The sequence below is a fragment of the Arachis hypogaea genome, chromosome 17, assembly GCF_003086295.3.
Source record: "Arachis hypogaea cultivar Tifrunner chromosome 17, arahy.Tifrunner.gnm2.J5K5, whole genome shotgun sequence".
Taxonomy (NCBI): domain Eukaryota; kingdom Viridiplantae; phylum Streptophyta; class Magnoliopsida; order Fabales; family Fabaceae; genus Arachis; species Arachis hypogaea.
The window spans coordinates 127,552,299-127,566,296 of record NC_092052.1 but is presented as its reverse complement, the minus strand read 5'-3'; the positions used below and the strand labels follow the sequence as shown (position 1 = coordinate 127,566,296).

At 30.6% G+C, this 13,998-nt stretch overlaps 1 protein-coding gene across 1 annotated transcript; it reads right to left on the bottom strand.

The window, feature by feature from the left end:
• Positions 1-8,829: 8,829 nt before the first annotated feature.
• On the bottom strand, positions 8,830-13,737 carry LOC112764335 (phosphatidylinositol 4-phosphate 5-kinase 1). Its single transcript, XM_025809893.3, has 8 exons — positions 12,192-13,737; positions 11,936-12,100; positions 11,676-11,841; positions 11,167-11,277; positions 10,886-11,079; positions 10,667-10,797; positions 10,484-10,577; positions 8,830-9,910 (listed from the first exon to the last, which is right to left on the bottom strand). The coding sequence occupies exons 1-8, from the start codon at positions 13,283-13,285 to the stop codon at positions 9,601-9,603; spliced, it is 2,265 nt and encodes a 754-aa protein (XP_025665678.1). The 5' UTR covers positions 13,286-13,737; the 3' UTR covers positions 8,830-9,600.
• Positions 13,738-13,998: the final 261 nt, after the last annotated feature.

Here is a 13,998-nt window from a genome sequence, read left to right as displayed (position 1 = left end):
TAATTAATTATCATATATTAATAATAAGTTAATCTACTACTAATACACTCAACTTATCTTAAAATTACTAGTTAGGAAATAATAATTTAATTTCCAAAGGGGCCTCAGTTTAGGCCTTTATGGCGACATAAGATGGCCAGCCAATAAATAGGTTTAACTCTCAATAATTCAATAAATAAATAAATAGGCCTACTTTGCAGTTAGCAGGCTGGGGCAGCAATGCATTAAAAACTCAAAATAAACTCTCATTTTATTTCTTTGTAGTACTAAAATTTTCAATGAGGTGAAGGCACCTCTCTTCCCTTTTCTCAATGTTTTTTAATTTCCCAACTCCCTACTTATTATTGCTCTAAAGTCCTAACTACCCATCAGATATTGAATCATGTATGTATGTATGTCTTAGTGCTTTAGGGTTTAGAATTTATTAGGGGTTATGAGGATGGTACAAAAAAAATTTTAAAAGTAATTTTACACGTGTATTTAATTATGTAACGCCACATCAGGAAAAATAACTACCTTTTATATTGACCGTATGAATAGTTATTCAAAAAAATAGATGTGATTGTACAATAGTATAAAATACTGTACATTCTCAATACATCAAAATTAAACTCGGATAAAAAAATACTTTTAGCAAACAATAATAATAACAAGAGACAACATTTATAATTTAATTAAAACTGGTTGGTGAACTTTAATTTGCAGGCCAAGGAACCATTTAACCTACCAAATAATAAATTGCTATATTTTCTCAATAATCCTTTATCTTCACATTGATTTTTTTTTTTAATTTTCAATTCAACATATTCCCATAATTTTATCATTTATATCATTCTTTTTAAATTAATCATCGAGAAATATAGCGTGAGATGCAATAAAATGAAACAATTAGAAATTATATATAGTAAAACCAATTCAAACCACAATCATGTTTTTCTTATTATTATAAAAGAAATTTAACCCACTAATAAAAATTTATAAGTGCACCATAGTGAGAGTGGGACCTAGAAACTTATTATATATATATATTGTGATATGAATATTCTGTTGGACAGAAGCAAAAGGCAGAAGATATTAGTGGATTCATTTGTTCAATGTTCAGTGAGGATTGTGACTGGGGCTCTTTAGGAACATAATTATTTCGACAAACTAAATATTTAATTTATCCTCGTTAATTTCATGCTGCTTTATGAGTGTGACATGAACCCAAGAATTTCGGATGATGCTCATCATATGGTGTTTCTCACTAATAAAATTAATACATCAATGCAAAATGCAAAATATATACATGGAGCCACTCATCAAATTGATTATTATTATTATTATTATTATTATTATTATTATTATTATTATTATTTGAATCAGAATTAAAATTTTAGTTGATGTAATATCACTCATGATGAAGTGTTATATATCAATATTTGTAGACAAATGTGTTTTGATTACCTTTTTAATGCTTAACTTATTGGGTGAAAACATCCGAGTACTATTGTTTAAAATTGTAAATTTGGTTAGGGGTGTTCAAATTTAAACCGATCTAAATTAAACCGTTCATTTAATCCGATCCAAATTGAAAACCGATTAAAACCGTACTTATTCGGATTTGATTGGATTCTATTTTTTGCAAACCGTTAGATTGGATCGGATTTCGGATCTACTTTTTATAACCGATCCAATTCAATCCAAACCGCACAATGTGCTATAATATTATTATTTTATTATTATATTTACGATTATACTTATAATATGTTCAATTTGTTATATATTTTTCTATTATTCATGTATTATTATTATTTAATAAATATTTTATGTTCAAAATGTTATTTATTTATTTATTTTAACTAACCTATAATTTTATTTCTATTGTTATGTTATCGTTAGCTTTTTAAGATATTGTTAAGACTTGTTATGTCATTGTTGATTATTTAAAATTTGATGTTGAGACTTGTTATATGTATTTAATTTTTTTTATTTAAAAAATCGCAAATCCAAACCGATCCAAACCGCTTGTAATCGGATCGGATTTCCAAAAAAATTTCATCAAATCCAAACCGCACCGCACATAAATTAAATGTTCGGATCGGATAACTTTTTTCCTTAAAACCGAACCAAACCGCAGCGTGAAGATCCCTAAATTGGTGATAGCAGATACCTTTAGTCTTTTATATATTATAGAAAATAATGTTCTTTTCTCCTGCAAAATATCTAAACAACATTTTAGTTTCTTTACTTATGAAATGTATACTTCTATTTTTTTACATAAGATAAAATATGTTTACTTGTTAAAAAATTATCTAATTTAACTTTTTATATGTTCCATGAATAATGATAAAATATACAAATAAATAAAAATTATTGCATTATTATTAATATATATTATTTGAATTAACTAAATAATTATTATCATTAATTTATTTATATAATTATAATTATTATTGAAAACTATTTTGGTCAAATGGATAAAGTGTATGTTATTTTAATCCTAAAAAAAAGAGAAGCATTCATTTTATAAACAGAGAGAATGAAAATAGTATTATTTAGATATCTCTAAGAAAGACAGTATTATTTTTTCTATATATTTTTAAACACTTTATTATTATTATCTACCAATCTGATGTTAATATCCAAATTGCTAAAGATATATAATCATTTATATATTTTTTTTATCAGTTTAAACTTAAAAAAATAATTTTATAACATAGTATTAAAATCTTTATAATTTAAAAATTTAGAATTCGATGTTTTATTGATTCAAAAAGAAAGATTAAGACAAACAAAAAAATTATAAAAAAATTGATACAAACTTAAAAACATATCCTTAAATATTAAAGATATATACCTATTCATGTGTTTCTTTTTATCTATTTAAATTTTTAACAAAAATAATTTTATGACACAAATAAGTGTCTACAAGCTAGCTATGTATAAGTATTACTTTTGTACATAGCTAACTATTACATTTTTATCTCAAGAAGTACATATTAAATAAAAAAAAAAAAGAGTTAAGGTACTTCTTGAGTAATATTTAACGGATGGAATAATTAAAAAAGAAAAACGAAGATCAGTTTATGCGCTTTCATGACATGGTTACATACATACCCAATATCTGTGGTAATAAATTTTTAAAATTATTTATATAAAGAGATAACTATTAAGATAAGACATGCATGCACGTATGCTTGGATTATGGGTAATTAATAATAATAATAATAATAATAATAATAATAATAATAATAATAATAATAATAATAATAATAATAATAATAATAATAATAATAATAATGTATGATAATTATATCAATAATTATCATTCACTCTCTCTCATATATCTTTATGCTGACATGGCCAACAGTGTATACATATAGAAACAGTGTATATATATATAGAAGTTGCATTCATTATTATTGAAGCCGAACCATACCATACACGGCAAGGGAAGAAAAATGCAATTATACATAATGCTAGCTGCTACCTAGGCCATTTTTTCTTTAACGGAAATGTTTGGTAACCAAAGAAAATCAGTCAAAAATAGTCATAATTTATCTTATTTAACATTTATTAATTATTGTAATAATTAATTAATACTAAATAAGACAAGTTTCTGACTGTTTTTTTTTGTTTATCTAACATTATCCTTTGTAGTAATCGCTTTTTGTGATTTATAAACAATAGCAAAGAGATAAAAAAAAAATATATATATATATATATATAACAAAAAGAAGAAAACAAAGGAGATAAATAGAAATATGGTAGAGAGAATTTGATGTTTGGTGGGAGCAATTTGCGAAAAAGATAACAAAATTTGAAATTTATAGCCACTAAAACTCAAATTTTTTTATCTCCTTCGTAAATCGCCTCCATCATATATCAACTCGTTACTACCATACTTCTAGTTACCGTTTTTATTTTTATTTTTATTTTTTTTTAGATTTCTTGCTGTTTACAAATCGTAGGGAACAATTTCTACTAACTTCCAATATCGTCCTAAAACACACATGTACATGTGCATCATGATCACGTATTATACCAAATATCATCTAATATTTAAAAAAATTAACCCTAGCTAGGTAGGTAAACATTAAATAATGAAAACGGAAACATAAAAACTAGGGTTTGGAATGTTATTACTGGTTTGGACATTATTGTTGAATATTATTAATAACCTACCAAAAGTGAAAAAGTGACAAAAGTTTCTGAATGCAACGTTATTACTGTGCTATTGCTATTTCACTTTTTAGCTGTGCATTTGAGACTTTAAGCTGGCCCAAATTTGGAAGCTATGTTACACAAACCAATTCAATTCATACTATATATCTACCTTACTTGTACCTTTAATAGTGAAAGAAAAAGAATGAACCAACCATTGAAGATATAGTTATGGGTAGTGTTTGTATTCATATAATTATTATTTAATTGATGAATATTATTGGCCTCTCTATATAAGTCACACTAGTATTCTTCACTACTTACCTTATACAAATCCATGTAGGGGCGAGTATGTGTCGGTTTGGTTCGGGTTTATGGTAAAATTAAAATCAAATCGATCAAAATGTAATTGGTTTGGTTTGGTTTGGATTTGTATTTTTTGTAAATGTATCTGAACCAAACCAAACTGATTAAGAACGGATTGGTTCGGTTCGGGTAATTGTGTAATTGGGTACCGATGACTTTGAAATTCATAAAAAGAAACCAAATTTTTATCTTAAAAATTCAACTAGTACAATAAACATGTAACATCAATAGAAATAATACAAACATGTTAAACACCAAATACATTAAAAACTAAACTCATTAAAATCCAAACATATTAATAATGAATAATCATTGTCTAATGAAAAAGTCATATATATATATATATATATATATATATATATATATATATTTAATTAATATATGATCGAGTTCGCGGGTTGGTTCGGGTTCCGTACCCCGAACCAATCACTAATAAAAGTCATTGGTTTGGTTCGGGTTGGACCCGATTACCCGTTAATTTCAGAACCAATTTAATTAGTTCGGTTCAGATTCGGACGGGTAATTGGGTACCCGCTAGTCCGCTACCCATGCTCACCCCTAAATCCATGTATATCAATTAATTTGAAGGAATGAAATTTGTTTTGAGACAGAGACGAAATAAATATATACAGTACGTACCTCACAAGAATTACGTGATAGTATAAACAACGAAATAAATAGCTTATTAATTAATATAAGTTATTCATCATAATTGTAATACCTTTAAATCAGTAAATTAAATCACCACGTGAGAAATGTGAAAGTTTGGTAAGTAATAATATATGTATATATAATTATTGTATAGCATTATATTATACGTTCTAGTTCTACTTATTAGCACTAATTATTAGTTATGTTATGCACCTAACTCATTTTAATTAAGTACGGTATTACATGCAAATGCACGCAAAAGGAAAAACTTAAATAGCTCACATGTACCTCATCAGAGAAAATAGGGTACCTAATTAATTAATTAATTAAATGTGGTTAGGGCATGGGAGATGTGCAATAATGAATACTATTAGATTTACCTATTTAGTTGTATGTTAAAATTTTCCTTTATTTTCTTTCAATTCTTTATTTGATTGTGAGGAAATAGATTTTTTTTCATAAAATAATTAATCACAAAAATAATTATACATATCATAATAGAATAATCAAAATTTTTAGAAAATGTTAGAAATATAATTATTTATGTATATTTTTCTGTTAATTTGTTAAATTTTTAGAAGAAATGGTTTCATGACATGATATTAAAGTTTTTATAATATAAAGGTCTAAAATTCGATATTTATTAATCCTAAAAAAAGAATTTCATTGTAAAAAAAAATCTATATAAAAAATCACATAAACCAAAAAAAAAACTCTTATATAAGCAGATTTGTTAGAAATATAACCATTCTATATCTATCTATTTATGTATCTCTTTCTATCGATTTAAACGTTTAAAAAAATAATTTTATGACACAATATCGTAATCAAAATTTTTTTTATCAACTTACCATATATATATAACCACCAACATCATATATATCATGACAATTATATCATATATACAACAACGTTTATTTATTAAATCAACCACTTATACAAAAAATACATAAAAATAATATATATAAACATACATAAATACATAATAATTAATATAAAAAATGAATTTTAATCTGTAATATAGTATTTTATATCCCTAACCAAATTAAATACGATGTGTTTTATAAATTGAACATTATGATTGATTATTTATACAGCATCACACCAGATCCATTCTTATATACTTGTGTCGGTCAGCACTTATTGTGTTTTGAGTTTGACTCGAAGAATAAAGTAGTAATTTCAATATGTACGGAATTTGATGCATATGCCACTGTAACATATTATTATTATTATTATTATTATATGGTTTGTAATAATATTGAACTTGAAGTAACAAATGCCATTATCATTACCATATTCTCTAAAACGGGATTTAAGGAACCCATCATTGTAAGAGATCAAGAAACCGATTTGTTTCAATCTCATGCTGAACATAAATCGAGATGAATGGTCGCTTTTTTCAGTCTGAATCAATGTGGGGGTGCAGATTAATTTAATTATTTAATTAATTAAACAAGTTATATGTACTTACAATATGCAGTGATTATTTGTCACAAAACTCGTCTTTTGGTAAGTAATAAAATAATTAAAGTTTAACTCACATGCATGGTAAAAATATATATTAATATTATTATTAGTAAAAGATTGTAAATATTTTATTTTAATAAATATATAAAATACATAAAAAAATATAAAAATAAGGTATATTTTTTTTGTCTTTAAAATTTAATAAATATTTTAAAATACCTTTTTAAGTTTTATTTTGTTTCAATTTCGTTTCAAAAATTTTTAATTTGAATCAAATATATTCTAACCAATAAATTTTCAAAAAATTTAGGATCCATCTAACAAAAATGAATGAAAATTATGCTTGATTCGTTTGTGTTGAAAGTTATTCTTATGAAATTGTTGAAATTGGTACTAAATTTTTTGAAAAAATTAGCTATTAAGAATATATTTGATATAAATCGAAAATTTTTGGAACAAAACTAAAATAAAAAAAAAACAATAAGAATATTTTAAAATTTTTATTAAATTTCAAAAACAAAAAATAAACTTTACCCAAAATGTAAATTTCATATTTTTTAATAAAATCTTTTCGATTAACAACTTTAACATTTGTCATAATTAAATACAAGTAATTAATAATTATTGTTCAATAATATGGTGGGAATGACAGAGAGCACATGGAAAAAGCAATTGCCTCTCTGCTTAGACAAAATAAAAAGGGCAAAGGCGTGTTCCTATTAAATACGGAGATGCACAATTTCGGGGATTTTTTTTTATTTATTTATTTTGAATTTGTTATTGTACGGATCCATGAATAATTAATATATGGTGAGGCTTAATGCTTGTTTATGCAACACTTTGACACTTTAATTAATTTTTATGAACTTGTTGGTCAAGGATGAATCAATCTAACACGTGCTTGCCATCTTCCAATGAAACGTTTCATTATCATCTATTTGACACATATTTTATTGAAACATAAATTTTAAAGAGTAATGATAAATTGATAATTACCATATTTCTTCATAGTGATCATGAATTTGAATTAGAATAATAAAAGGATATATAAAAGCTATGCTGAGAAGGGAGTTCTAGTTCTTGAAATTAGATTAATTAAACTCTTAATTGATAATAAAGTTCGAAAGAGTATCCAAAAAGTAGTATGGTTTTCTAAAAATCCTCTTAAATGTAACAAAAAAATATGTAGGAAAATTTATGTAGAGGATAAATTAGTTGTCAAATACTGAGGTCAAATAATTTAATTTTGGGAGGCACACGCTAGTAGTAGAATATGAATAAGATTCTGACTCTTTTAAAATTATATTATTATTAGAGAAAAAAATACATTATTAATTATTTTTGAATTAAAATAATAAAATTTATAAATAATAAATATTATAAATTTAAAAATAATTAAAATATTATTTTCTATTAATATTATTATTTTAGAGAATTTTTTATGAATAATAAATTAAAGAGGTAATTAAAGAAGTTGTAGGTGAAATTGGTTGGTTAATTAATAATTAGTGGATTAAAATGAAATGAGGGAAAGAAGAGGAACAGAAGGGTAGGGCCTTCCTGCACTCACAGTGACGTAGCGTACATTGTTTGCTTCATGTCTCATGGCGGAGACTCTTCTCGTAAAATTAATAGTTAAAAACTGTTAAATAATTTAATAAATTTAATTAAATTTATATTTAATTATTTTTAATTATTAATTTTATATAAAAATAATTATATATAAATTTTTATTTTTTATTTTTTATATACTATGAAACTAACATACACCTCAACTATTACATTGAATCAAGGATAGTAAATGTGTGTGTATAAAGCTTTACATCCAATTAAATAATGAAAAATATTTAAGTACACAAATAGAAAAAGAATAAATAAAATTGCGAATTGAGAAAAGCACAATATTCACCTGCCACTGAGTTTGACCTGCGCAGTGAATTTCAAAGAGCATTCAGAAATGGGACGCATCTTACACGGTTCCCAAAGTAAAATTGACAAGACATAACATAAGATTTGTTTTACAAAATCCCATTCCCCTCTTCATTAAAATCCATAGCCGTTTTACTTACTTCAGCGAATCAGGGAGCGCCACGACCACGATTAAGCAATCAGACAGGCTTCGAGATTAGAACTTAGTACTAATACAAGTAGGAGGAGTACTTTTTATCTTCTCAATAAACCCCGAAAAGGAAAGAATTTTAAAATGAAGAGTCAAACATTGAACAAGCTTAATTAATATTTTGTTGTTGTACAAACAGTGGAAGGCGTGAGAAAGTAGAGAAAATTGAGGAGGATAAACAAGGAAGCCAACCGAATCTTTCTCTTGCTTTCTCTGCTTTTCATACCACTACCATTTCCATGCACCACAAGTCCACAACCCTCATCGCTTTCACTGCAAAACATTTTAATGTTCTTCAAACGAAAGAGTGCCATATGTACTATTTACATTCAAAAGAAAGTGACTCGTCCACTTCATAACCATGTCTCTCCAAAACATCTCAAACTAGTAAACCAAAAATGGAAGAAGAAAAAAATCGCATACCCATTATCCTTTTTTCTATAAAAACTGTACATTTTCTTTATTACTAAACTATTCCTCCACCTATCATCTTCACATCATGTAACCACAAAAAAATTCCACAACCCCTTCAAGAGGGGGAAAAAAGAAACAAAAAAGACCCTTTCCTTCATCTTCCATATACAGAGATCTCCTTGCATTCAATTCACCTTCCTTATAATTGACAATGGCTGTATGTTAAAATTCAGCCACAAAAACAACCTGAATACTGGGCGAGCTCCCTCGCTCGCTCGTTAAGCCATAAAAATGATGGCCTGTTCTTGACCAACATGTCCCTGGCAAACCATAAACCTCCAAGAAGGATTCCATCTCCAGCTGTTTTTCCGGGATACTGGGATCAATCAGGCAAATTTAACAATCATGCGAAAAGGACACTTTTTCTTTCATGTCTACCTGTCTTCTATGAAGATTCTGCTTACGAAATCGCGAAATCTCTTGGAGTAGAGCTTTGGATCAACAGCTGAGATTGAAGAAGAGTCGACCTGAAAAGACTTGTACGCATGCTCCAGCTTCTTGCTGATATCATAGTCTTGCAAGATGTCAATAATCCCAAAATATAGAACAACATCGCTAGTCTCTCCATTGCGATAAGGGGTCAAATGGCTGATTCCGACGGTTGTATATTGATCGAAATCACTCCGCCGGGCCATGCGCTCTGCTCTTGCAGGCATATTGGCACCCAACCTAATCAATGGTTTCCTGAAACAAGTGAAACAAAAATTAATACATCAAGTTGCAGGGTGAAAATTCTACAAAAGCAGAAAGAACATACATGAAGAGGTACTACAGAAATAATTATCTCAAGAGACAATCACCATTGACAAGGAATTATTGCCAGGCTAAAGGTAAAATAATAATAACTTTTAAGTTCTTTCTAAGGAAATCAGGACCACAACCTGTGCCCCCACAACCTGCCAAACTATCCCACCCACTTGCCTAAGATAATTCAAGCTACTTTCAATTATTACCATGGAAATCATCAATTCAACAATACCATGGGAAATACTAGGCTTCTAGAATGCCATTAAAAAGTCACAGCTCAAACATAGCATGCATAATTGCATATACAAGTCTATACAACATCTTAGGCTTTTTAAGAGACAGCAATAACCATGCACCCTTTCTTTGGTCTTTGTGGGAACTAAAAACTGATTGAGGGAATTCATAGTTCCATCTACTTTGTATGGATGCAGGAGTTACAACTTAAAACAAGCTGCAATATCAATTTAAAATTAAAATAATTTAAAGGAGCTGGAACAAATGTCAACATACCGTCCAGATTTAACTCTATCCCTGTCTTGTAACTCAGCCTCGAGGAATCGATAACCACGCATGAACTTTTCACTCTGATAGGAATCTTCTTTACCTAAAAGGTTCAACAGAATAACTTTTATCACTTTTACAATAACATAAAACTTACCAGCTGAATACAATGAGGAGAAAATGAATCCATACCAGAGCGTAATACAAACGGTGACAGTCCCATTTTGTCATATGTATTATCATCACGGAAATGAAGGCCAACCAAAAGACTGTAATCCATAATCCCCTCAGCTTCCAAGAACTCGCAATCCCGCTCAATTTGTCTGGACATAATAGCAAAACAAGATTAAATCAAGAGATTTGTAATTTTTTCAATGCCAAATAATAGATAGGACATGCTCAACAACTTACTTCATGAGATCCTGGAACCAATTTCTTTGTATACGAAAGACAAAATTGAGATCCAAGTCCTTGAGGGTGGTAGTTTCATCTATCTCCTCTTCGGATTTATCAGTTGTACGGCCATGTGAGGATCCTTTCAAGTCAAATCGTCTATGGATTGGATACTCTGAGCAGAAAAGGTTGCCCATCACAATGAACCGGGTCTGGATTTCATGAATGATAAATTCTCAGGAACTGAGATGCAAAAAGTCAACCCCGAAAAACACAAGAATATATGTACAAAAATATACCTTTTGGCCTCCGATCGGTTTTACACAGTGTACCCCATAGAATTTCGTCACAAGTGAATTCTCATACTGAGAAACATGTTGGTAATAACTTCGAAGCATCCGAAGAAGCACCTATAGTTTAGACACCAAATCCAAGTATCAACATAGATGTCCATAACACCAGAGAGTCGCAAATGCAGGGAATTGAATGCTTTGATTTTGCAATACATTATAATCAGTAAATTATAAAAGCTAGAAGCCTTTCCACAAAATCCAACTGTGTGTATTATGAAAGGAAGTTAACAACAACAATCTACTCCATTGGACTTGCATAACAAGCCAAGGCATCACTGAGACAGAAACATATGTCTATTTGGCCATTGACCACTGCATATGACTAGTGCAATCAAACTTTGGAACTTATTTCCCACACACTATTGCAAATTCACACACCAAAAGACGTTTACAGATTCAACACGAGACAAAGGCTACAAGTCTATATAGCACAGATATGTATCTATAAGTCTAACCTTGACTTCGGATTTCTTGACTGTCTTGATCATGAATCTGTCATCTTGGGTCAAGTAGAAGTAGCTTCCGCTTTTCCCCGGTGACGAAAGCTCCCTAAGAGCATCATTCCCACATACGGCCAACATGTAATCGGCAGGATCCACCTGAAATAGCTTCCTCAATTGCCTGAAAAATCAAAAGGACAATAACAGAATCCGATCAACAGAAAGCAAGAGGCCAATAAAAAAGTGTTGAAGAAAACACTAAACAGACATAATACCTAAAAACCATGGGGCAATAATCCTTCCACCGGAACTCCATGGACTGATGCGGCGGTGTAGTCTTCGATCCTTCCGGCGGAAACCTCGTCCAGAACTTCTCCTTGGGATCAAAATCACTTTGTTTCAGCACTCTGGATATCGAAGCTTCCTTCCCAACAGAGTACCTAGCAGAATCAAAAACCAAAAACAGTTCAAATCGCGAGCATTGAAAGACGAAATTTCATTTCAGACACCAAAAAATAAATAAAGACTCACCTTATTCCCAATTGCAGATTAAGCATTAAATCATAGTTCTTATGCCCCTTTGAAATAGTCTGACCGGGCCTCTTCACCTCCTTGGAGAAACAACGAGGCTCCGTATGAAACTGCTTCTTCTGCTTCTGATTCTGATTCTGATTCTGAATCTGATTCAGCTTCACATTATCACCATCTTCACGATCCGAACCAGTTCCATCATGATACAACATCGACACATTATCAATAATATCACACGTGATATCACCGGCATCACCATCCTGTTCCCAGATACAAATCTTCCCGGCACCGGCACCGGCACCGGCACCCGCACCACCGTCGACGGAGGACCTCTTTCTCATCGTTATGGTGAAGTTATCCCCCCAAACGGGACCCTTCCCATTACTACTCCTGCCAGGGTAGAAAGTACCGTTAAGCTGGTGCTGGTGCATCATAAGGTCCCTACTCCAGCATCCAACGTAGCAGCTCCCATCCGGCCACGTGAAAACACCTTGCCCCTTCGGAACACCGTTCTCCCACTGACCTTCGTAACGGTTTCCGTTACGCCACGTCAGCGTCCCTCTCCCTGAGATAACGCCGTTCCTCCATTCTCCAACGTACTCGTTCCCGTTCCTCCACACGTACCTACCTTGCCCGTCTTGAACGTTGCGCTTCCAAGAACCTTCATAGAAATCGCCGTTCGAGTAGCGTTTCTGGCCGTACCCGTGCTTCTTGTCGGAGCTCCATGACCCGCGGTAGGTGTCCCCGTCGGATCCGGTGAAGGTTCCGAACCCTTCCATTCGACCAGATTTGAACTCGCCCTCGTAGGTTGCGCCGGAAGGCCACGAGAATTTGCCTTTGCCGGAGGCTTTGCCGCGCTTCCATTCTCCTTCGTACATGCATCCGTCGGACCAGAGGTACTTGCCGGATCCGCTCGGAGCGTTCCCGGAGAAGTTTCCGGTATACAAATCGCCGTTCGGTAAGAGGCGTTCGACGGCGGAATCCGGTTCGGTGACAAGACTTGTTGGTGTCACCCTACGGCTCCGGCCGGTAGAGACCACCGCGGTTGCCGGCGGTGATGGCTTGAGAAGGTCTTTTTCTGCGTCGGATTTCATTTTGAGTTGGAAAGTGGTGGCGGAAAAAAACTCAATGCATTCTCCGGCGAGCTAAGGTGAGAGGCATTATGATTAATAATATTACGATAATAACCCTGCAAGTGTTGTGCCTTTTTCTCTCTCTATGTCTAGAATTTTGTTGTTGTTGCTGAATGAATGCTTTTCACTTTCTCTTTTGTGTTTTGAGTACTCTTTCTTCTACTTGTTATCTTCTCTTCTTCCCTTTGCGTTTTTTGGGGAAATGGGTTGGAATTGGATTCAGACTTTTGAGAGAGAGAGAGAGAGACAGAAAGTGTTGCGAGTCTGTATTACTAGGGCAGGGGCAGGGCCACTTTTTTATTTATATTTTCAACTTAAATGCCTAATTCTTACTTACTTAATTAATTACTAATTAGGCGGCTTTGCCTATGAAACCTTGCTAACTCTCACACTCTACTTCACCAAAGTTTAACACTATGCTTTATGCTTTTCATTATTTTATTACTCCCAACCTCATTTTCTTCCACCATCTTAATTTTCATAATTTCTTGGTATAAAGTATTATTTTATATTTATAGAACACATTTTTAAAAGTTAATAATAAAATTGTTTTTTAATACATTATAAATATAAAAAAATTTAATAATTTTTAATAAAATATTTTCTTTTATAATAATCTTAAAATATGTTTTTAGGATATAAATTAGCAAAATTTATTATATATATGTATAAAA